The sequence below is a fragment of the Amblyomma maculatum genome, chromosome 8, assembly GCF_055883805.1.
Source record: "Amblyomma maculatum isolate TAMU_Amacu chromosome 8, ASM5588380v1, whole genome shotgun sequence".
Lineage (NCBI taxonomy): Eukaryota > Metazoa > Arthropoda > Arachnida > Ixodida > Ixodidae > Amblyomma > Amblyomma maculatum.
In genome coordinates, this window is record NC_139351.1 from 71,103,474 (window position 1) to 71,129,553 (window position 26,080).

Sequence of the window (26,080 nt, forward strand, 5' to 3'; positions counted from 1 at the left end):
AGTAAGACAACACGTGTCAAGCCCTGAGAAATCCAGCACTTCACGCGATCAGCCCAAACCGAAGCGCACACGCAGGCCGGGTCGATGTCGTCACCGCTCAACGTCACTATTTGAAGCGACCGGACAATGGTAGCAGAAACCACAAAGTAGACAAAGAAGGCTTGCTGTCCTAGCGGTGGAGGGGGAAAACTAACTTTAAACTCTTGTTTTAATAAACTGCTCCATGAGTGTTCACTTTAAATTAAAAAAACAATTATAGTGCATACTTTGTACACAAGCGCAGAAGATATTCATAATAAATTGAAAGAAATAACGCTGTTTTTCGTACGCTTGTTTTATTATAAAACATGCAAGTAGAATGCACTACCCATTCAGCATCAACTTTCGGACGAGCCCCACAGCGTGGTGGGGCAGGATTGGCCGGCGACTGTGCGCCAATGAGAAGTATACATCTGGAACGTCACGTGCCCAACCGGCTTTGATTTACTAGCGCTGTTCAGTGCAGGAGCCGGGTCTTCGAACGTTGTCGTGCCTGGCACGCAGGTTCTCCAAAATGCGGCTTCTCTGCATTTTGCTGCCCATTGTGGGCTTAGTAGCAGCCGATCCCACCGTGTACTTCAAAGAAGAATTTAACGATGGAGGTGAGTAGCCTGCGCGAGCGGTTTTCCCTACCACTCGTTCTTTTTTCTTTGGCGGTCCGCCATCCGCGTCGCTTGGCAGCGTTTGCTGATGTGTACTTTTCCGTGATTCTAACGCAGACGGCTGGAAGAGCCGGTGGGTCGAGTCGACGAAGGGCGACAACCTGGGCAAGTTTGTGCTATCCGCCGGCAAGTTCTACGGAGACGCAGAGAAAAGCAAAGGTCTGCAGACGTCCGAAGATGCACGGTTCTACGGCATCTCAGCCAAGTTCGACCCCTTCTCCAATGAGGACAAGACCCTGGTGGTGCAGTTCACCGTCAAGCACGAGCAGAACATTGACTGCGGTGGCGGCTACGTAAAACTGTTCGATTGCAGCCTAGACCAGACGCAGATGCACGGCGAGTCCCCATACAGGATCATGTTCGGCCCAGACATCTGCGGGCCCGGTACCAAGAAGGTCCACGTCATTTTCAACTACAAGGGCAAGAACCACCTCATCAACAAGGAGATCCGCTGCAAGGACGACGTGTACACCCACCTGTACACACTGATCGTGAAGCCTGACAACACGTACGTGGTCAAGATCGACAACGAGGTTGCCGAGAAGGGCGAGCTCGAGAGCGATTGGTCCTTCCTGCCGCCCAAGAAGATCAAAGACCCGGAGGCCAAGAAGCCCGAAGACTGGGACGACCGCGCCAAGATCGACGACCCGGACGACAAGAAGCCCGAGGACTGGGACAAGCCCGAGTACATCCCTGACCCCGACGCCACCAAGCCAGAGGACTGGGACGACGACATGGATGGTGAGTGGGAGCCCCCGCAGATCAACAACCCGGAGTACAAGGGTGAGTGGAAACCCAAGCAGATCGACAACCCTGCTTACAAGGGCGCTTGGGTCCACCCGGAGATCGACAACCCAGAGTACACGCCAGACCCGAAGCTCTATCACCACCCGGAGATCTGCACCATCGGCTTCGATCTGTGGCAGGTCAAGTCTGGCACCATCTTCGACAACCTGCTGATCACGGACGACGAGGAGTACGCGCGAGTCCATGGCGAGGAGACGTGGGCCGCACTGAAGGATGCCGAGAAGAAGATGAAGGAAAAACAGGAGGAGGAAGAGGACGCCAAGAGCAAGAAAGACGACGACGCCAAGGAGGAGGACGAGTTCGAAGACGAAGACAAGGACGATGACAAAGACAAGGAGGAAGAAGACACCACCGCCGCGCCCGAGGACGACGAAGACCACAAGCACGAGGAACTGTGAGCGGCTGCGGTCACCGCTGGTCGGGACTCTTTTGTACAGGCATCTCTCATTTTTTTTTTGTTTTGTTTTTCTCTCTCATCCGTGGTTTTCTCATGTTTTTCTCCCCCCCATTGTGGTGCAGCAAAGAGATATGGTTGATTTAAAGATTTATTAATAAAAACAAAAAGACAGGCTGTCTCCTGGTTACACGGTGTCCCGGTCTCTTTATTATTACTCTACTACACCACACTGTACAACTGGCTGGCTTGGCGAAAGGCACTCTGGGCTGCTTGGCTCTCTGCTAGGAGCCAAACTCTTGCGTGTCTGGGGTGATGGGCTTGAACTCGTAGCTTCCCCGTCCATCCATGTAGAGGCAGTACTGCACAGCAAATAGATAGAATGTTACGAAAGCAGCTACGCAAAGACACTCATCATGTAAGTGCATAGGTGCAAGCACTTTAATTGTGTGTGCACTTTTGCCCAAAGGGAAGCATGGGTAAGTTTGGTGCAGGTTGCTGGATTAAACAGTCTGGCTTGATGCGTCCCAAGTCCATCAGGTCTGCACTGTGCATATGTGCAGTGCAGACTTCATGGACCTAACATTACTTCCATAGTGTTGGAATCATTGCAAGTGTACACAAGGTAGGGCAATTTAACGGTAGATGCATGCAGTGTGACTGAGTGTTGCTGTTAGGCAATTTTTGCGTGCCTTTTGACAGCAAGGATTCTACTTAAGCATGGTGATTTTGGTTGTACCAGAAAAATTTGGAAAAGGTTCACGAAGTCCATTGGCCACGGCCGCCAATCACCCTTGTGAATATGCACCATTTTATAAGGACAACTTTTTTCGAGGAAGGACTGTTTCTAAAAAAAAAGTGGCAAACACTTGTTGAAGAAAAACACAGCTGCTTGAGATTAAAACGTCTTAACTTTGAATATAAGAATTGGCTGTTACTCACACAGCTGAATTGTTTTGCCTCTGTGTTCATGCTGTAGAAGTATGCCTAATTTCTAGTTAAACTACTCACGAGCTCAGTAAGGCTGCATCACTTTCAGAACTTTTTTCTATCCATGTCTGCTCTCTCAAAATTCTGTACTGTGGCTAGCCAACTCGAGCAAAACTGAACGACAATAATGAATTTTAACGCTACAAGAGCAGCTTTTCCAAGAGGCACTGTAGCACAAGGTGATGTCAAAAGATGTAGTTCACTTTGCAGCAGCCTCTTCTTCCCTGATGCCACTCTGGCACCCTCAGCTCAGCTCCATGTTCTAAAGACCTTGTTGTCAACAGCAAAGATACTTTTCCTTTTCAAGGCAAAACAATTACCACAAGAATAACCCTTACCAAAGGGCACATATCTTATCAGTACCACCCTTTTCTCACGCTAAAAACAAAGCACGGTGAAGATTTCAGAGCTATCTCATAAAGATGCAGTATCTCTCATTAAAGAAACAACACAATCATCTGAATTCACAACTATAATTTATATGGCTGTTCAAAGCTATAATCGGCTGGTAAGCAGAGTTTTGGTAATTTTTATTAGTCAAAAGCACTGTAGCTAGCACGCATTATTTTACCATTCAGTCACGCTAACACACTTAAAAGCAAATTACTAGAGGCAGGAAGCATAACCAAGTAATGTTTGCCTCTTTAAAAGAGCACAGACACCGAACTTTATATGTGTGTTCTTTAGAATAATTAACAACAGATCGGAAAAAAGGAACAGTCATATGGATTGCACAAACGTGTGGCAAATCATTTACAACTCAATTTATTTCTTGGACCATTTTGGTTTCCACGGCTGAAAGATGGCTGTCATAAACTATTTGAAGTACTGTGAGGCATACAAAAAAAAAAAAAAAAAAAAAAAAAAAAAGCAGTATGACTGCTCATTTTTTTTTTTTTCACATTAATTCATACAACTTCTTATGCAAGCCTGCCTAAGAGTTACGATAGTAAAAAATGAAAAGCAGCAACTACACCACTGCTTTTGCACGATTCATGTGGCTTTAAATTGCTGTTACATTACAGGTGTCGCTTGACAGTTCACACTAGCAGAGAAACTGCACAAGAAATGTATATATATATATATAATATGTTTGACTGCCTTAGACCAATTCTAAGTCGTGACTCACATATACATACCGCTGTCTTCAGCACCTATCAAAAAGAAATGAGAAACCCTATGGAAAAAATTTTAAATGCCTGCTCCTTTTGGAAGCAAACTTGCCATCTTCCTTTAACAAATGCCTGGTTAGTGCGAGGTTGCAGTATTGTTCATAAAAAGAAAGGAAAATGTGAAATTCTAGAAACCATGGAGACAATTCTCTACATCCTTTTACAGATGTCATAAATAATGAGTGAATGAATTTTGTGTTAACTTTGCCACTGCACTGTACAACTAGGGCCCTTCGTTTTTAGGTTCTATTTGTTAGGAATTTTAGGGCTATAGCCTGTGCAATATGTTTTTACTTCACATTTGAGCACCAAATTTATCCGAGGGAGATTTTTATTTGGATTTATTTTTGTCATTTACCCGCTGCAAAAGACAAGTTACTGTGTGAATTAGTTCTCGTAGGAGGCAATAAAAGTGGCAATTTTTCCTCATTCTGTTAAACAAGAAATAGCAGGTAGCATTAAATAACTTCTTTTCCATTCATATTATAACTACTTCGCTTTGTGCACTGCAATCACCTGTGCAGCAGATTTTCTCCCCTATGCAGTTATGCTGCCTTTGTTCATTGCAATAATATTCATTCCACATCACAGCGTCCATTTAAAAGCGCAAGATCCTTAGACGAGGGTGTTGCCAGTGCCTTTGATACAACCACACCAATAAGGCATCAGGCCACTGTTTGGCCACTTGCTCATGAATAACATGCAGTGCAAGGGGCTTCGAAGACCCGATTTGGTTGGATTTAGGCGATTTAAAGTCCCAAAGCGACTCATGCTATGGAGGCGCTCTGGAAATTTCAACTATCTGGGGTTTTTTAACATGCACCGACCTCCATGAAAAAGCAACCACCGTGGCTCAAATTCAATTTCGCGTCCTTGGGTTCAGTTTCAAAGACCTGTTAACTGGACAACAACCCTCTGAAATAAGTACAAGATATTCGCTAATTTAAATGCAGCGTCTTCAATCTTGTGAACAAAAAAAGGTGCCAACGATACAGCACAATAGCGTCCTCTTCATTTTCGTATACTGTGTTTATCGCAAGGATCAGTCGCATTCCGTACCCTGTGCAAAATTACACAAGCGGGTTTCCCATATGCCATGCCCGATAATTTTAGTAAAGCAGCTCAGATTTAATGCCCACACGTGTGGTCATTGATCCTGCGTCATCCATAATTCATCCAGTGAAAGCTCTGGCATCTCATTTCGGTCAACTGTGATATATAGTCATCGTAACTATCACTAACCATCACTTACTAGTTAAGAGGCATTTAGCTATCACTAACCAGACATTAACTAGTACTCAGAAGGGGGCAAGTGATGGTTAACTATCACTAACCAGTAGTAATGGTTAGACGTTTCGAGACGTCCACAGCTGTTATATGGTGACGTCATGAACGGATGTGACGTCATAATGACGTCACGTCCGGTCATGTCTAATAACCGGGAATGATAATATATATAGCTTTGTTTTCCGGGTTTTGTCGCCAAACAGTTGAGAAACTGTGCTTCAAAACGTGACTGTGACCAGTAGCCAGTTTTCGGGTGCTTACAGATGGCTGCAAGATAAAGCAATCAACTTTATTACCTTTAGAAAAGAGTTTCTTTTGCACCTTTTACCACTTAGTTACACCACCGTAAACTATTCTGCATATGAATTTTTGATATGGCATCTGCTTCACTAATTTTGTTGCCAAGTTTCAAAAGGTTGCCACTTGGAAAGTCTACGATACTGAACGCAGCCATATACGGTAGCCACAATCCATAGACAACAGAACTTTGGACCAATCAGACTGCTGTTTTTGATATGTGGACCCTGTTCAGGTAAGTTCCACAACTAGGGAGATTAAAGAGTTCCGATCATCTCCGCATATGCCAGACGACCGAGGCCAGTTGCATGCTGTTTTTAGATGCCGATCAGCACGTCTTCAAGTTGCTACTCTCTCTTTTTTGAAAAGGTAGAATTGCCGTTCCAACGCAAATGCACGTTCCCTCACTTGAGTCAGCGTTTCCCTCCCGGCAAGCCAAAACTGCGAACTCCTCACAAGCTTCTTGCAGTTACTTCCCTGGAGCCCTCTCACAGAGGCTTCGTCACATCTTAAACAGCTGTTTCTCTTTTTCAAAAGGGGAGGAAAGGGGAGTGAGGTATAATTTGACGTTCGAATAATCTGAACATTTTCTTTCGGCCTCCAGAAGTCCGAATTAAACGTCATATTACTCATCAGGTTATATTATTTTAGCTTCCATAAAGTCATGGGTCCATTGACGAATCTTGTTTTGTCGACTCTACAGCCAGCTTGTGAGCAAACATTTCAAAGCAAACTTCGCCTGTGCAAAGTTTTCTTTTAGCTGCCTAATTAAGCAGTATACACATTGCACGCATGCCATTTCTTTAAAAAGGTGCAACTGATTTAATCTAGTTTAATCTTTTTTTCTTGCAAAGACTGTCTACTGCTGAATATTTGTCTATTTATTTCTGTTCTTAAATCTTTTTCACACTGTAGAGGTGCTCAATTTTATATTTCAAACCTTTTTTATTACAGATTTGTACTTTAAAATTTAAATATTTGGAAATCTCGCACTAATTGAATACCGCCTGACAAAAAGGAATAATACAAAACTTCAACTGAAATTTGCATAAAAGCCTTCAAGCTTGCTCCTGCAAATCTGCTGGGTGTTGAAAAATAAAATTTAAAAGAACCTTCCCAGATTTTGCTCTCAGGTGAAGCGAAGGAACGGCGGGAATAGCTCTGCCACAGTCTTGCCTTTAATCCCTAATGAGCAAGACCACTTCTGGCCCAAGTGCATTTAGCAACACGTGGGAAAGAGCACGACCACTTCTGCTGGCCCAAGTGGATGAAAGAGCTCGGCAACGCATTCTTAAAGTCAATTTCAAAATGGAAGTTTTTAGACGTGACACACCTCAACAGTAATTGCTGTTTACGCCTGAGAAATCTCTGTGAAACTGCTCTACCTGCTGAGCGACTCACCTCGTGGTACTTCCACAGTGATTTGCGGTGTGACACTGTGAAGAGGGTGATGCCGGCTTGTCGGCAGTACTGGTACATGGAGCCCTCGACGTCCACGCTCACAGCGCTCGTGCACTCGTCCAGGATGGCAAACTGCGGCTGCCGGTAGAATAGCCGAGCCATCTGCACACAGAGTGGTCATCCCCCAACACCACACCATGTGGGTGGAGTACGCATGAGCTGCCGAGGGAACAAGCTGCTGGGCTACTTGATAAACTGTGCTCGAAAAGGAGCCGCAGAATGGGAAACACACATACACCTTCTTCTCATGCACTACTGTCCCATAGGCCCCCTGCAAAAGGAATAAGCTTCCCACACGATCTGTGCATGCTGCTGCTGCAACTCTTAGAATTCTTCGGACAGGCAATATTCCCTGCAACACCCACCAGCTGCCCGAGTGAATAACAATGGCCGCAAACATAGTGTCACTTGGGAATGTTGCTAGCAATTATACAGCAACGCTACTAACAGGAAAATGATGGTACAAGCTCTGAGAATTGATGGCTTCATGCTGACCCCGTTTATATAAGACTTCCCTAACATTACAGCTTGCCATGTTCTTCCCCAACAGAGATTTCTGTTTCTTAAGTGTATGAGTCATTCTTCTCCCAGTCAAGTTTGATTAAGTTTGATAAGTGGCCCCATTAGATAAGCAAGTGAGGCGTTCTGGTCTCACAGGTCCTAGCAGGAGCTCTACAGGTGTTTCTGATCAAACACACAAGTTTTGGCAGTGCTGTATGTTAATGTATTCATAGCATGGCTGGTACAAGAATCTGAATGGAGTGCCAGCTGCCCTTTCAAACCAGGTGAGTCGGCAGTGGACAGCGAAGGTGCCACTGACCGCAATACGCTGCTTCTCTCCGCCACTGAGGATGTCCATCCAGTCCTGGATGGTGTCCCAGCCGCGCTCACGCTCCAGCACGTAGTCCAGCTGCACCAGGTGCAGGAAGCGGGCCAGCTGCTCGTCCGTCACACCCTTGCGCAGCATGTCCAGGTGCGTGTCCGGATAGATCACCTGTGCAAGCAGATTCCAAGGATTCGATTCCGTCAATGAGAAAGCACTAGAAGCCCCAAAGGAAGAGAAGCGTGGTGTTCCTTGAAATGTGGCACCATCTCCAAAAGGTGGAATCACAAAGCCACTTGCCACAATCATCGGAGTCGATTAATGCAAAAACATTAGAGGCACAGACAATCAAAATTGGTCCTTCCTCATTTGAACACCTTGCCTCAAGACTGATGACAATGGGCACTAAAACTTCTCTGCAGAAGCACAAGCACATTAACTCTGACAATCAAATGCACACTAAACTACATATTAAACTTTATCAATGTTTCTTATGTCAATTTTCAAAATTGAGCAAGAGGATGTGCTTTGAATAATATCCCACATTAAAGCCACTTGGAAGAAGCACCAGCAAACAACTGCCTTGCACCCACCTGGTCTCTGAGGGTCCCCAGCGTCATGTAGGGCCTCTGGGGAATGTAGAAGAGCTTCTCCTTGGCTGGCTTCACTAGCGTGCCTCCAAACAAGGGCCATAGCTGCACAAACATGCACACACACGTGGCAGTGTCTTCTCCATGTGAACACCTGAATTCCCCAGCCACTTCCCAGATAGTGGGGCACAAGGACTCATGTAGGCCCTTCAATCAAAGAAGGCAGCCCAAGGTGTGTAACCTGAACAGAGCACATTCTCCAGGGCTGCTCTTCTGGGTTTGATTAGTATGAGAGCCCTCAAATGGGTATTCACGAGACTCCCGGGTTCCTTGGAGGGCTTTCTGGCTACCCCAAATGACCAAATCCATGCACGCCTCAGCCCTCCACTTTCCCTTAGCCGCTCTATTTTGGGACTCCAGTGCATAACACGCCCCTTTGTATAAGATGCATCCCCCATAATCAAAAACTTTTGCATCACATTAAAGCTGTTTTAAAAAGATTTGAACAGCTTTGAAGTTGTTTGCGCCATGTCCATGTTTGATCTAAGAACTTCGTGCAAAAGAAAAAAAAAGAATGCGTGTTAAAATGCAGTGCTGTATAGAACACGACAGTACAATTTAAAAAAAAAAAATTCTAAGGATGATTACAATACTCCTTAGTGTGGAACTTGAGAGCAGCTATTTAAATGTTTTTAGCAATATACTGAGGTGAAGAATTTGAAACATGCTTCTTGTAATTTATACTGGCAACAGCACCAAGGGTGATGCGTCACAATCGCTAAACAGGTTCCTAAGAGCTGCGCTCTTAAACCATACATCGGAAAATATGGTATGCTTCCTCGGCACCACTTGACAGCTATCAGGAGGCTTTCTTTAAAAGGCTGGGAATGCCCGTGTGCGTACATGATCTGCACTGTGCCTCGCATGGTCATGTACCAAGCAGATCAACTCTCCTTGCATCCAAGGCCTTTCTGTGGCAAAGAACGCTGCCTCTCTTACTACCCTCCTCTCTAAGAGCGCAGGAGACCAACAGGTTATGGGCCGAACAAACAGTGCAAACCCAAGTGAGACAGGTGGCAAAAGCAACAGACAAAAATGAATACGTACGCAGCCATGCTAGTACACTAATGCCCCCAGAACAACACCGGGAAGAATAAAGAGCAATTAGCGCCGACTGAGGAAGAAACACACAAACAAATTAGGAGTTTGGCACTACTTGAATGAACCAGGAAAAATGTATTCTGGGGCAACCTCAGCATAAGCGAAAGCAAAACACAAGCTTTGCATTTCACAGGCATAGCAACAGGCCCTACCACTACCAGAAAAAAATAATAACATAAAGCAATTAAGCAAAAACTGCCTCTGTTCATTTCCTTCATGTACAATAAGCAGCCAGCAAAATACTGGGGGGAGAAGGCGATAAAGTAGCTCAGCAGGACAGTGATAAGAACTCACCTCTCCAAGAATACGGAATAGGGAACTCTTTCCACAGCCATTAGGGCCGCAGACGAGCACATTGACGCCAGACCTGACCTCTATGGACAGGTCGTCAACCAGCACGTCCCCATTGGGCGTCACCAGGGGCACGTTCTGGAAACTAAAGAAAGCAATCTTCGTGATCCGTGGCCAAAGTTGTTTGCAAAACAAACTGCACTGCAAGATGCCAGAGGTGGACTGCATCTTGACCTACACCTTCCATGCCATCTTGACCGTCCACCCAGACTTTCACTTAAACGACTGTGAAACCATCTTGATGATTGCCACTAAACAACTTCAATGTGTAGAATGAATGCTTTTGAACATCTGCACTAAAAATGAGCCCCTTAGAACAAAGCTGGAAATTTATTTTTTCATTTTTAAAAACCATAATTTTTATATTTGTCGGCCGGTTGATTGCCATGCAGCGATTCTTCTTGAAGAATCTTTCTAAAATGTGTAGGCCATAAGAACGAGTGACGTCACGCTGAGCGAGAGGAAGCTCATGACTGCATGACTTCACTTCCAGTAGGACAGCTATCTGCTCTGCAGTTATGTCCATGACTGTTGGGTGCAACAAAGCTTTAGGGAAGTAGAATGACGTGCATTCACTGCGTCCTCCAGCCAGCCAATGCGCTGGGCATGTTTAGCTAGCCTGCCGGAGAGTTATTGCTGCCGTCGCTGGCGCTCAGCAGGGGGTTTCAACGCAGCATAGTTGCAGGGTTAGAAGGCCATTCAAATGGACACTTCAAGAAGTTACACCTTGAGATCCGAGTCCTTGACGCACTCACAATTATAGCAGTGAAAGGTACACAAGCAACTGTGCAAACTGGTGGTAAGCAAATGCGGCCGCTAGAAGTAAATAAACCGAGTGTTCACGCGCACTATATTTGCAAGTGGGACGCAGTCTCAACCTGCGATGCCAAATTTGAACTGCACGCTCTCTTCTATTTCGCAACGTGCAATTTATTTCGTTTCGTTGCACTAAAAAATAACGACCACACAGCTGGCAATGACATTGGTTTTCTTCGCTGCAAGCTGCAAAGCAACATAGTGTACATGGTGCGACATAACAATGCTTGCAGTTTGAAATGGGTGCCACAGTCAGTGCAATGCTTCTTCAGCAGGCACCGAGTCTGCGCCAAGCTTCTTGCATGTCCAATGCGCTCAATTTTGGTTTCATGAGAAAAATAGAAAAGAATACACCAGATTTCTCATGATGTGAAGCTTTCCTCCATTTCAAAAAATGCTATGGCATTATCTTTTTCTCAGTTTCAAAGACCCCACTGGCAGTAACAAGTGGACTGTGTTAATTGAAAAAGTTAGAGCATTAGTTATTAAGCTGTATAATTCAAAGAGTTATTTTAGAGATTTTTGAAAGTGTTCAATGAAACACCCAGCGTGTGTGCGTGTATGTGCATGCACACACCGACACACACACATATGTAGATAGGGTTTAACATTCTAAAGTGACTCAGGTTGTGAGGGCCCCCATAGTGAAGGGGGAAATCTAAACTGTGTGGGGTTCTTTGACATGCACTGCATCGCGCTGTACAGGGGAACCCTGCATTTCACCTCCATAAAAAGGTGGCCGCTGCGGCCGAATTCTTCCAGATAAGCGCAGCCAGTAGAAAGCAAGCAATGCGCTGATCGTCAGCTCCGAGACAGCAGCATAAGCCATCACGCAGAACTTACCGCCACTCTGTGCGATCGACAGTTGCTGCAATGGAACACGACAGATACATCTGCTGTTACCACTGCAGTATGACAGCCTATTCCCCAAGGAAGCCTCAGTATACCTAGTGGTAGCATCCACATCATTTCAAAGTGAAGTCTCCATTTCGTGGTACTCAGATGTTGCTCTACAAGCGGTACTTTTACTCTATGAGCCATGATGATGACTTCACCCCTGCTGCCAGGCATCTAAAGTTCTATTTAGGGCAGAAATTTGGAAACTTAGTGCCTCTAACACAGATGCATGCATTCTACAAATCGTAAAATGACATTTCCTGGTCAAGTAACGAGTGCCCCCACACTGGTCAGGGACACTGACATCAAGGTGAACTATGCGCCACTGGCAGCGGCATGCACTCGTGAGTTTCGGTTCACTCCGAGAGTGTCAGTGCATAACTAATTATTTGCCCTTCATGCTGTGGAGAGGCGAACAGAGAATGAAATGGACGCACCGCAAAGAGAATGCTGAATCTGGACGTTACCCCGGACTTACATGTTTAACACAGCAGGCGAGAACCACCTTTTCCTTATCTGTTCTACTGCGTAAAACATGGCAATGTTGGGTGTTTCAAGACCCTCGTATGGATTGCTTTACTTGTACCTGCCATTGCAGGAGTTGCTAACTCTGGGGACAAGGCAGAACAGAAGGTCAAGAGCCAGACTCTGTGCTCACCGGATAACATTGTCTCGTGCGATGATGCGGCCAGCACCTGGCACCAGCTCCATGCGACGCCGAGGCTTGCTTGCGTCGCTGGCTTCACCGGCCTCCTGCACGCATCCAAGGCAACCTTCTCACATACTGTGCTCCCAGTCTAGCCCAATGCATGCAGAAGACAAATTCTGTCCACAAGCAAAAAGGTATTAACTCTCTTCTTTTGCACTTCTTTTGCTAAGGGAAAAGCTGCCTTGTTTCAGAAAAACATCAAGGATTACCACGAGAACTAAGCCAGAGAATCATAACTTAGGCAAACATCTCTGCCTTTCTTCACAGCATATATTAACCATTCTCCCCTGCTTTCCAACACAAAGCCCCAGCCAAATTTACTAGTTCTGTTGATTTTGGTAATGGGTATGGTGGTTTCCTGTGGCAAAGGAGTGATCTATGGACACTCCACAATTCACAAAGGCTGTGACAAGTTTAGTGCACTTTGTACGGCATTCTTTCGAACAAAGCAGGTTGCCAGATTTCTACCACCTCCGCAGCTCACACCGTGACATCAGTGTACGCATGCCGAAAGTGAGAACTTCTATTACATTTGCACCAGTGTAGTGGTACATCCAATGAGCAGTACTTTAGGTAACTTAAGCTGATTAGAAAATCTCATTAAAAGCAAGGAAGCGCTCTTGGACCAAAAAAAGAAAGCAGTGAATTCTGTATATGCTCACAGTGCAGTCTTTCAGTTCATTATCAAGATAAGAATAAAATAAAAAAAATGCAAAGTTAAGTGACCTAACGCTAGTGGGCTGGATTGTGGACCTGCTTTCACCTCTGCGGGCACTGCGAGCATGGAGCGGACGTAGTGGCCCCGGGCCAGGTCGTGTAGCACGTGGCGTAGCTGGGACACGCGGGCAGTGAAGCCAGCCAGGCGGGTCATCTCGCGGCCGGCCAGCACCACCCGTCCCACCGACTCGGCCAACTTGACCAGCATGCGTCCGCTCTTGTAGTACTCTTCCAATCGCTGGTTGTGGTCCAGCTGCATGCGCTGGCCCGCCATGAAGGGACGGCTGATGAGCAGGTAGCCCACCACGGTGGCCAGGTCTGTAAAAGGAGGGGGACACAGCTGCAACTATAATGGCGCACTGCGCTCTGGAATGTACACTGCCGCCAATGTAGCAATGGCAACTATAGGTGCATTTGACCCCTTTACAACTGCATTTCCAGCTAAAATGTATTTCATCCCAAACCCTGCTACAGTAATCAGCCTTGCTCTCTAAACAGAAATGGCAACCAACACTGCGGTAACTGCACGTGTTGCCCTTTTATAACAGCCACAGATACAAAGAATGCTCACCCATCACGAACAAGGGCAGTGCTACTGTCAAAGTAGGTAGTACTGGAGCAACAACAGTGCATTCTAGACACAACGAACACTTTGACTGCGCCATTCGGATATAGTGAACGAGCAGGAGGCAAAACTTTGCACTTCCAGCAATTGCCAGGACCAAAGCATGTTTATCAAACCCTTTTACACTACCCTACAAAAAACACTGCAAACTAGAAAGCAATAAATAAAGCTGGCACTGAAACTAGGCAACCACTGGCTAAGTACACACCGATGGCTTACAATTTCAGCCACTGAGAGCATGCATGCCAACTGTTCAATGCACCTAACGTAGGAGAAGCACAAGAGAGTGAGACAGGGGAAGTGCTGAAAGCGAGGCTACAGTGCACAGTTGAGGATCAACCAATGGCAGCATTATTCTAAGAAGTTAAAATGCCTTGCTGACACCGCCGGTGAAGTGGTATGCCTGACGTGCCTAGTCAGCTGTCCACATTTCAAAGTGCACTTGCAGACTGCAGAACAGTGTAAACAAAGTAAGTAAATAAATAGATAACTGTAAGCAGGTACGACCACAACCGATGGTCACCCCAGGTGAATAAATGTCGGGGCTATAGCTGTACCATCTTGAACTGACAACGCTCGCTATGCATGAAGTAATAAAAGCAAAGGTTTGTGACCAACCCCCGTGACCCAACCAGCGGTGACCCACCCCCAGCTGACCTATCTGCTAAGGTCTCCTTCACCACTGGGTTGCCCCACTAGCAGCAAGCAGAACAGGCTCACATTTTGCAACAATGTCGTCGACAATGCCCAGGGTGAAGCGGTACTCGAGGAAGTCGCGCAGATGCTGCACGAGCCGGCGGAATGAGTTGTCCAGCGTCCTCCGTTCCCGCTCATTACCCTGGTAGAAGGCGATCTCCTCACTGCAATGACACACAGCCAATGGTGGACTGATCAGCAATCACTAGTTCATGTCAACTACGGGCTGAAAACACAAGGGCTCTTGCACAATAAAACTTTGAGGCACCTGAGGAGTGTGCAACCTTTGTTACACCCACCCGTCTGAATTAATGAGTGCTTGGCTACATAGACTTACTTGGGCGCCACGCGGGACTACGTTCCTATTTCAAACTAATGAAATTTTTTTGTACAAGAACCCTCATAAGCCCCACCTTTAGTCGGGTTCTCTGCTCATAACTACATTAAGAGGGGTTACTCCTCCAGTATATTCGTGCCCCGTGGAACAGTGGATCTCTCTCACCTGTTGGTGATGAGGCGTGAGTTGACGTATCGCAGCTCGCCTTCGAGCTTCTGCTCCTCGATCGTCATGCGGCCCACGGGCCGCCGCATGCGCGTCAATATCACCCCGGCAAACAGCAGGTACAGCAGCATGGCACCCGGGGCTTCCTGGCCAATGGCCACCGACAGCCACCGCACGTACAGCACAATGTCCAGCAGTGGCTTGCTCAGGTTTGAGTACAGGTCGGTCAGGCAGCCGCAGAACTTCTCCACATCCTGTGAGGAGGCAGCATAGGAACCACACGTTGGCAGCTGAATAAAGTGCCCGTTTCGAAAGCAAAGTTGCTTGTTTTCAGCCATATGTGTCTACTGAAATAGCTAACTCCACTGCTCGCTTCCATGCAAACCAAGCAGCGCTAATATGTGCATTCTCAGAACCCAATGCTTAGGAGCTGCCAGAAAGAACATTTTGGCATGTCTAAGGATTCCTGCTCGCATTTTAATAGATAAGAAATACTCAAAAAATATGCTTAGTTTCTTTAAGAAAGAGAGAAGAACTTGAGCACGGAACTGCCAAGCAACGTATAGCACTCCCGTCTGAAATAAAAGGTACTCCAAGGAAGATGCCTGACATTAAAGGGATACTGAACAAAAAAACTGCCGCCGAGATTTCTAGCGCAGATGGTAGCCGTCACATTGAGAGCGACCAAAACAACACACTTTATGAACAGAAATGAGCGGAAAGTAAGTATTTTAATTATTATTTCTCAAATCGCTGCACGTAGCGGGCTCCTGTGAAAGCTCTGAAAAAAACGGATATCATGCTACATTTACCTGCCTCCCTCATGCCTCCCTAGCCACCCCCATCACGAGTGAGTGCACAAACAAACCTTTTTTTTTTCTTTTTTTTTTTTTATATAAAGTGCAACGCGTCCTAAAACTGCTTGTGTTCCTACGGGACAGCGGACTACTCAGCGCTAAGCTTTAAACCACGCTGCACACAATTCATCCTTCCCTCCCAGCGCATAAACAATTGTCTGCAATACGCGCCCTTCGTGCACGTCCCCTCGACCTCTCTCGTCTGCAGCGTTCCACACACCGCAGCGTTGTGCACGGCACAACGTGGGGGCCGCAGAGCCATGACACTACTGAAGGTAAATGTGACGTCACACCCGCCGGCTCACAGTCAGGAGCGCGCTGCTTCTGACCCCGCGGCTGTTCAGAAAACGTCAAAAATACAGCCATCCGCTCAAAACTAACCCGAATTATGTATCTCTACTAATGTAATCATGTCTCAAGTATGCAATTGTGGCGCTTTCTCAATATTCTTGGATATTTGTTTAGTATACCTTTATATATTCTGCTTGAGAGGCTCTGCAGAAGGCCTACTCAATCTGTTTTGTAAAAAAAGAAAACTTCCGATTCAAACCAAATATGAATGCCATTTAGTGCAAATCTTCGGGACACATATATTTCAGAAAAAAATTTAACACGGAAGCCAAAACAATAAATGCAAGCCAACTGATCATTTCTAAATGACCTTAGTTTAAAGAAATCTTCCACAACAATGTTACAACATGAGGCTTAAGTCTTAAACCCACTGCAACTTGAATGGCCTGCCACAGGTATTTGTATCAAAGTAATCCGAGGGCCCCTCCATTTCTATTCCCTCCACTCTTCTTTTTTGTCTTCTTTCTCTTTCTAGTATGGAATCCTTTCATTTTCTCGCCTTTCTCTTTCACTCTCATGGCGTAGCTTGACTTAGCTCCTGGCCGGGGACCCAAGTGGATTGGCACCAGGCCAGACCAAGGAAGAGCAACTACTAAAACTAACTGTTCATTTAAGTGACTCAAATCAGGGTGGTCTCCTATTAACAGCTTCTGTTACACAACTGGCTGAGGCAGGTGTATGATAATGCAGGGCGGGTTTGTACACTTCAGCAACTAACAAAGATGCATTGTCAAAGGCTCCTCTTCTGCCTCCTCACCTGCGTCAGCAGCTGGTCGGGGTTGGCAATGCGGTTGTCGAGGTTGCTCATGCGGTAGTAAGTGATGCCACTCAAGTACTCCTTGTACAGGGCGTGGTGCAGCCGAGAGCGAAACCGCAGCCGCAGCTCACTCAACCCGTACTGCGCAGAACCAGGGTGCAATGCTACAACATACACAGGTTGTGCCTGAAAGGTCTCCACCCGGGTCATGGAATTCATCCTCGACTGAACAAGCCTCTGGAGTGGCCAAGCGGCCCAGGAGTGTATTTCTCTATCAGTTACGGGCTTACCAGTACCAGAGGTAGAAACTGCTTCAAGAGCTAAGAGTGCAATAATTAACACTTTATAAATAATGAAATACCTCAAATACCCAGGCTGGGGTTTAGAGAGGGAAAAAAAGAATAGCTAACAAATTTTTTTTCCCGCCTCTCAATTTCTGTTTGCTGCAAAAAGCCTGAGAAAAAGTGGCAGCAGTGTTCTTAAATATCGTATTTTCCGGTGTATGAGACGCGGTTTTATGACAAAATTTGCAATAGTGTGCCCTACAAAACGATGCATCTTATGTGCGTTCATAGGCAATGTCATAGGCGAACTTTGAAACAGTAATGGCAGCAACACCTGCGATTACAATATTTACAGTCATTACAGTGTTCTAGAATTGTACAGTTATCTCACTGGCAGAATGCCAAAAGGTGGCAACGTTCATGCTCCTCGCCCTTTCCACGCTTCCAAGACAAGCCAGATCGAGCCGACACTCTTTTACAGTTATGATTTACAATATTATTTGATGGCTATTGCGTGTGTCTTCTTGCGCATAAGTGTTGCCTCCTTTTTTCTATCATTTGCATGTGCACTTGACAAAATTTTCTTTCAGGCACATAGCATGCGATGGTTAAGCAAGCATATATAATGAAGTCCTATTGCCCCAAACCTGAATAAATTGAGGTGCGTCTTATACAAGCGTGCATTTTGTATACCAATATTTTGTTTGTTTAAAGCCTCTAAAAATGAGGGGTGTGTCTAATAAACCAGCAAATACAGTAATAAGGACCAGAGGAAGAATTATGTAGCGATCTAATCATAAATCCAGTCTTGAACCAATCCATCAGCCTTGCTCCCATTGGCCAGTCCCAACTGGAGGACATGCCAACCAATAGGAGCAGGGTGAATGGATCAGCTTGCCACTGACTGTGCGATTAGGTCGTTACATAATTGTGCCCCAGCACTTAAATATGACCTCATCTCAGCTCCTGTCATATTACATACTGCAAGTGCTAGAAACCATCACAGTTTAGCCTTCACCTGCCAAACAGCAATGCTTGCCATTTATGCAGCCAGTACATGCGTCGGCCACACTATGCTACCATCCCAGCCAGTCACTGCATGACATTTATATATCATCTAGCAATGTGAACGCAGCAGTACATAAACTGCTCTTAACTACTGTTAGCACTCCTGGTTACTGACCACGTCTGAAGAAAAACTAGTGCTACTTGCAAAAAATAATAATAAAAAAAAAAAGGAGAGAGGATGGGGTACAGATAGGAGGAGTGTTGTTGTGAAGCACGCTAACTGCCCTCGTGCTCTTTGCTAGCAACTTACCTTAAGGAGGTTGTTGACCATGGACAACTGTAAGGGCAGAGAAAGACAATGCAGCGTGAGTCATTTGTTTACAAACACACAAACTTACAAACAGAAAGCCCGGCTTCTAAGACACCACAGAAAGGACTGGCGTAATTTCAGATAGTCAAAGGACAACCGCATTAGCCTTTTAAAAACAAGCATAAATGCAGGCATTCAAGAAAACGGAACAAGCAGGGTGTAAAGTGAGAAGTAGGCCACCATCTTTTATTCTTGTCAGTGGTTGCCAGAACATTGCAGTGAGTTTTAATAAGAACCATTAACATATTTCACAAAATCCAGGACGAACAAAAATAATTGTTCCACTTTGCATAAAATGATGTGCGAAGCAGGCCACCCACCCACTTTCTCTCTCTCTATTTATTCCCCTTTCCATCTCTGCTCAAATCAGTAGAAATCGTCCTCCGATGGAGCAACACTTTAAACGCTGAGAATAAGTGATTCCGTACACCCTCCATGGGATCTTTCATGCTTGTCACAGCTGGGCAAGATGTAGAAATAAAAAACTAAAAAATTAACAGCTTGCTTTCACCAATGTTAGAAGAATGTGCATCCCTTTGAATGCATTCTACTAAGGCTGAGGGATTACTTTTTTTGTGGACCGCAAATAGTCCTCACGATGCAATACTCACTGCCTCATTTAAAACATACTCAGGAGATTAGTAAGATATTCATTAAAGGACCAATTACATTAGAGGCAAATATGCTAACATTAGTTTACAATCACTTTACAAAAGCAGTTTACTATGGATAGTGAAGCAATGCAAGTGGTAGGTGAATGTCTTACTTAGAACAGGTAGTAACCACAGATCCGGACCATAAAAGAAAAGTAACTGAGACAATAAGACTGGGAAGGAGAACATCTGGCAAGTACATGCAGATAATGACTAGGAGCTTCTCGGTATTGCTCAAGAGGAAAGTATACAACAGTTGCTCTCATCTATGAGGCTGAAATATGGAGACTAATGAGAAGGGTCTAATTAGGCTGAGTTCAACGCAGACTGCTATGGAACGGAAAACGGTAGGTGTAACATTAAGAGATAGGAAGCGTGCAGAGTGGGTCAGAGAAATAACTCAAGTTACTGACATTCTAGTGGAAATCAAGAAGAAATGGGCATGGGCAGGACATGCAGTGTGAAGAGAGGATAGCCGATGGTCGTTAAAGGCATCAAATAGGATTTCAAGGGAAGGAAAACGTAGCAAGGGGCAGCAGAATGTTAGGTGGGTGAATGAGGCTAAGAAGTTAGCAGGGGTCAAGTGGATGCAAGACCAAGCTGGTTAGAGGAGTATGAGAGAGGCCTTTGCCCTGCAGTGGACATAGTCCGGGTGCTGCTGCTGATGATGATGCTCATATTACTGAGACTGCACAAAAGTGTCGCTAAAAAACTTTCGAATAGGCTTTAAAGAGTTATTTCGAGCCTTAGTTTATGTGTAAACAAATTAGTAACAAAAAGTTGAAACAATACGGAATAAGAAGAAAGCTGCTGCTCAATAAAAACTTGGCTTCTGATTACACCTCTCCCCCCATGCACGGATTTCGCTAACAAAACCACAGCAACATCGCTGCAAAAAATTGCTTTCCGCTAGCCAAAACCAATACCTTTGCTAATTTGATGAGAAAAATGCACTAGCAAGTAGTAGGTCAATTTCTATGAATGCCAAGGGCCATCTAATTTTTTTATTTTTAAATACCAACTGGAACCATTTCAATATAGTGAGGGCAGAAAGCCAAAATTGAAATAAGTCTGTAGCTAGAGACAATCCTTCAGCAATGCAGCAACGGTGTCACATAGCATTACTAGAGAAAACACTCGAATGTGCATTAATTAAATGGTTAAAAGAGTGGCTGAAAATGAAGGAGCCCTTTCATGAAATGCCTGAGATGATTTAACACAAGCTTCAAAATTTCAACAGAGAAGCAGGGAGTGCATGCACGAGAAATGTTCTGGATGTTGAAAATGCAGTGTTCAATGTAGAAATATTTAGAATCGAGCTCGCAGAAACATTAAGCTTTTAAAATGAATTGCACCCAAATAAGACAACATGTGGTTGCCAAACTGGGTGGAAGTAATCGGGAAAAAGGTGAAAAAAAGAATCCCACAGCACAGGTTTCTTTAAAACATATTAACCTTGAGGAAACCCAAACAGCTGTCCTTTAACTCCTTTTTCACCTTCATAACTCAGGGCACGGCTTTACCTTTTGGAGAGGCAACCTTATTGAAGGGAGACTGAGGGCAACTCCATGCAATTACTGCATTCTCTAGCTCTTTTCGGCTATGCTATGCTTGTTCGGCAATTAAAGATGAACTTTACTGCACAGAAAGTTGCATTTTAAAATTTTCCCATAGCACTATTAAAACCTGTGACGGCTACATTGAACAGGACTCCATAATCCTCATTTGGAAATGAACAATGGATTGTCATTGCCTCCGAGATCCGAGCAAAAAGAACTGTTTTGACGGCACTACAGTCCGCCTGTGAAATCGACCAGTGATGGCAACTACTGTATTTCATGTTCTGGCTTTTTATAGGTTCGGAAAAGCTCCCTTTTCAGTGAATGTAGAGTCTTCAGCTGTTAGAAAAAGAAAATATTGCGAATTGCGGGGTCCAGCGCTTCAAACCAACATGTGGGCTAAAAGCGATGCTGCAGTGAATGCTCTGGATCAATTCAGGCCACCCAGGGTTCCCTGGCGAGAGCTGACATTGCAACACAGCAGGTGGTGCCTTTTGCAGTTTGCCTCCATAGGAATGCAGTTGCTTTGCTTTGTGGTTAGAATATACCAATCTTAACTTTTATTGCTGTATTATACTAATCTATTGATATAGGCTAACTCAAGTTTGTGCTCAGCATCTTGATCATTAAAAGCTAAGACTTCACAAAATAGCCAGGCATCACTGAATAAAGCATAAGGCCAGGATATGTTGCCCCAAAAGCTACTGCCCATTCCAAATGCTAGCTGCGAGGCCAAAATACTATTACCTCAACGAAAAATGTACCGTTTTGACAGGACGAGCTACAACTTATTACAACTAAATGGAATTGTACAATGAAAAAATGTCCCACTAAATAATCAACTGGCCCCACAGTATATTCTGTCACAAAACTATTTTTGCAATTCAGCCCAACCTGAAACCTGATAGGTTGAAAATGGGCGTACCAATGCAGGTAATACAAATAGAAGACAGTTACTGCAATGAAGAAAAACAACAAAAGTGCATGATTTTGTACACATTTTCTTTCTGTAACCCAGCAATGATGAATGAAATCATCTCATGCGAGTGAGAAAATAAATTCTAGCTCATTTATTCTTATAAGAATTCTTATAAGAATTGTCAAACCCTTCTCTGTAACAAAAACAAACAAGCAAGCATGACTCCTGCGTGATTTTCTGTCTATATTTCAGGTTTCAAAAATAAATAGAAACCCAAGCACCAAAAAATCCCCACGTGTACTGCGTGCCCTGACTTTGTGTTCAAAGGTGTATAAGATCTCCCTGCCTCTGCCACCAGGCTAATCAAGCCTTTGTCAAGCCAGTCCTCAGACAACAAGTGCACCTTTTTGAATACATTAACACTACACATAATTCATCCCAAGTAGAGGGATAGAAACTGTATAACGTCCCCGAATAGGGCAATGAATGCACACAGGTCACCACGGTGTTATCAGTTACATGAAAAGATTAAGCACCTCACAAATTTAGTAGGCAAAGTGGGTACTTGAAAAGGGTGGCATGGAATCCAGGCGATGCAACAAAGAAACGCACACAAAATCGAGGGGAAAATAAAACATTAATGCCACACTAACGGACCAAGTATGCCGAAAAGGCATGACAAAGTGGTGAACACAAGCTCTGCCATAAGGTGTTCAATGTAAATGCCACACCTAGTGCACAGTGCCACACATATGCCACCTCGACAGGAAAAAAAATATTATACAGTTAGGTGATGATGCAAGGCTTCACATTAAGTTACACGTATGGTGATGTGATACTCAGCCTGAAAATAAGCTTCCCAGCTGTAATAAAACTGCAAAGCTCAAATGACATGTGTAACCAAACCCCAGGTAAAAGTGCCGCAGAAAAATGGTAGAATTGAGGTAACATACTAGTTGCCTTTTTTTTTATTCTTTATTTACTTTGGCCCTTAATGAAAATGCTCCCTGCGAAGGTTTGAGCGATGCAAAAATGGCACTTTTTTATTCGGCTCCTGCGACTTATGATTCATGCAAAACTAATAGTTTCCGCGGGTTCATTTATTTGTTTGAAATAACCTAAGGGTACAGACATACATTACGTTTAAATGCTCGTTAAATGGTTAAATGCTTGCTCGATACTATGCATGGCGCAGTCAACCACTTTGAAAAACGTATCCCTCCCCAAAACTACTGACATCTACAAAAACTGATGTGCAGGCTCATTCGTTCAACAAGGGCAGCCGCTAGCAACAGAAACTTTATTAGTTTCCTAAAATAACCTATAAACAGCCAGTAGAAATAAAGAGACCGATAAGTGAGGTTATTTGGTTCTACACAACAAATCTTCTTAAAGAAAAATTAACCATGGTGTTTAACAATTAAAAGTAGTGCGAAGCACAGCATCTATATTACCCGCATCACATTGCAGGCTACAGTCAAGACAAAGTAAGCATGAGAGGAAATGTGGGGGTGCACCCACCATGGGCATGGTGAAGATGAATGCCTGCAGTGTGTCCTTGAAGAGTGAAGTGTTGCGGGAGATGATCGCCCGCTCGATGATCGTGCCATTGCGGATCAACCAGATATCACACAGCGTCCGGCCAATCAGTGAGCTGGCCACCAGGAGCATGTAGCCAAACTGGGAAAAACACAGCAAGAGGGGCACAAACTTGCAGCTAGTCTACTGCGGAACGCTGTCCAGCAGTCTTTTCTCTCTTCGCATGAGCAAACACTGGAAGGTCTTTTAAGAATTAAGTGCATTTAGCACCAAGAAGAGGGTAGAGTCAAACTGGTTGGTTCGTGTTGGAAGGGAATCACAAAAACAGTGCAGCACAGAATGGCTAAACACATGCGCATGTGTTTCGTCCTTCTCTGCTTTCCTGTCTGTAAGCGCTGTTTACGTCATTCTCTTCTAACATCAAACATGTCGATTGGCATTACAGCCTATTCCCTAGTGTGAATATGATTCATGCTGAAAACGAAACGCCATCAAGCATGCGCTCTTTTTCACGACTCTTTGGCTGAGTGACACTGACCAGGAAATGACGTAATGAATTTTGCATGACTGTGTAGGGGAAGAAGCAAAGTGAGTCTTCCATAAACTTCCCAGCTGTTCAAAAGAGGCCCTGGTCCAGAACAAGGTACCAGCAAAGATGTGGATATGTTCATTACTGAGGTATCCATCTCCCCACTGCCCCTACAAAATATCACATATTTTCCCCAAAAAATTAAACCCTAATTTTTCAATTCTATAATCTCATCTCCCTGCAAATTTTCTCAAAAACTGGTTCAACTGCCCAATGACTGTGTCATGTGCTGGAATATTCTAGCAAAAGAGAATAAAAATTATTTAAAAATTGCATTTGATATTCTGCCAAAATTCTGTGCACGATATCTGAATGCCAGTAACCTATGCTACAGCACAAGTGTCTTCATCTATACTTCTTTCATAAACGTGAACGAGCACTCAGCCTGTCCCTGAGAAGAGCAGCACAAAGGGTGTGGGTGGAACCAACTTTGCTTGCAAGGTACTCAGGGTTAATTGGCCACTTTGTCAGCAATTAGCACACATGGTACGGCATACGAGGAAAGAAAAGAAAAATTAAAATGATGTCAGGTAGCCACGTTGTGCTGTTTGCAGACCACAAGCTAGGAAATGAAGAGGAGTTCGTGACTTTTCCCCTATAAAGACAGTTATGCTTAAAATATATTCACGTCTCACTCCTATGGCATGGCCATACCTTGACCCAAGATCAAATGAACACGAGGAGAGCTTTCAAGAAGATACATCTGTCTTTCCTCTCCGCTATATATAACAGGAAGAAGCAAAGTATCTTACTCGTAAACAATGAAGAAAATATATGATGCCAACAGCCATGGCCAATGGAAACAGTGGCATCATCATTTGGCAAAAGTTGGCGCACACATGCTAATGGCACTCTTGGTTTGGTCAAGACGGCGAGATACTCGAGTGGCAAAAAATGCTGGCTTGGCAGCATATTCCCAGAAAAGGCCAAGCATTTCGCTTACTTGTTTTCACATGCTAACGACAAATTTTCAAAATTCTTCAGAGACGCTCCGTCACGTCTCATGTTGAATTGCCAAAAATGAAAGCTACACGGAACTCTATGCCCATTAAAACAACATACTAGAAATTCGACGAATGTGCGCACCCGGTATGTAAATAATACGGCAAAAGTTGGCTGATGGCAGGCTACCTCTTGCAGCTGGCAACAGTACAAGCGAAACTGTTTTGCTGCCAAAAAAGGCAGACATGCAAATGCAAACCTCCGTTTGAAAGAAACAAAACTACGCAGTACGGGGCAGATCCACAGCGCTCAGCATTAATTCCGAGCGCGGTTTACTCGGCGTAGATCCGTATCGGTATCTGGACAGGACCGCAGCGCGCATCTAACGTCACACTCCTCGCGTAAATGAATGAACGGGATGGCGCACCTCTGGAGTGAAGACCCCGGGGACGACAACCTTGAGTAGGCTTCCAAGCTGCCTGCAAAACAGAGAGAAGTCGTCGTAAGTAGAAAGTAAGTCGCGTCCACACACAGTCCAGCAGGTAAGACGAAAGACGCGTCTCACCTGAAGAACTCTCGATCCACGTGGGCCTTCTCCTTCTTGGCATCTTTCTGCGGACGCAATGAACCCCGAGTGAGCCCCGGCCTCGCCGATCACGCACACTCACCTTGTCGAAAACGAGCGCCGCTGCTGCAAGCTCCCGGCTCCTGCGCGGTAGGAAAAGAGGAAGCGCACTATGAGCGCGCGTTCTTCGGAAGCCGGGTGCAACGGTGCGCACAGCTTTCGAGAATCCGCAGAGTTTGTCGGGTTGAATCGCAGTTCGGACCGACTCTGTCAGCCCTGGCAACGCTTTCGCGAGCGCCGGCCGCACCAGGTAAATTGACGGGCAGTGGACAAGAGCGGCGAAAACTGCGGGACAGCCGGGAAAAGCCCGGAGGAACTAGGAAAAGACGCTGGCCGGCCATCCGCACTCGCCGCAGTGCAGGATTCAGCGGCGGTCGCGCAGTGGTGTTCGCGCGGCGTGGAGTTAGAGCCTCACCTTTTCTGCTTCCTGAGGAACCTGAAGTAGGACCAGGCGTAGATTAGGGCCACAGTGCCGGCGACCACGGCTGGCCGCCGCTGATCGAGCAGCTTACTCCAGGCGGCCGCCATGTTTTCGTCTGCGGCCGTCAGCTGATTGCCGTGCGGAGCGCACCGGTCCGACGGCTTTCCTTCTGAACCCTCTCTTTTCGTTTTTCTCACGTGACGAGGAAGC

At 45.2% G+C, this 26,080-nt stretch overlaps 2 protein-coding genes across 2 annotated transcripts; one reads left to right on the forward strand and one right to left on the reverse strand.

Annotated features, from left to right (window-relative positions):
* The first annotated feature begins 483 nt into the window (after positions 1-483).
* On the forward strand, positions 484-2,092 carry LOC146181447 (calreticulin-like). The gene is made up of 2 exons (XM_084576497.1): positions 484-641; positions 759-2,092. The coding sequence occupies exons 1-2, from the start codon at positions 554-556 to the stop codon at positions 1,904-1,906; spliced, it is 1,236 nt and encodes a 411-aa protein (XP_084432623.1). The 5' UTR covers positions 484-553; the 3' UTR covers positions 1,907-2,092.
* LOC146181448 (ATP-binding cassette sub-family D member 3-like) lies at positions 1,887-25,999 on the reverse strand. The gene is made up of 16 exons (XM_084576488.1): positions 25,865-25,999; positions 25,493-25,532; positions 25,390-25,436; positions 25,252-25,303; positions 23,276-23,434; positions 18,564-18,590; positions 16,962-17,102; positions 14,997-15,250; positions 14,519-14,658; positions 13,220-13,491; positions 12,406-12,500; positions 9,978-10,119; positions 8,526-8,627; positions 7,930-8,103; positions 7,050-7,211; positions 1,887-2,264 (listed from the first exon to the last, which is right to left on the reverse strand). Exons 1-16 carry the CDS (start codon positions 25,975-25,977, stop codon positions 2,187-2,189), a joined length of 1,998 nt encoding a protein of 665 aa, XP_084432614.1. The 5' UTR covers positions 25,978-25,999; the 3' UTR covers positions 1,887-2,186.
* Positions 26,000-26,080: the final 81 nt, after the last annotated feature.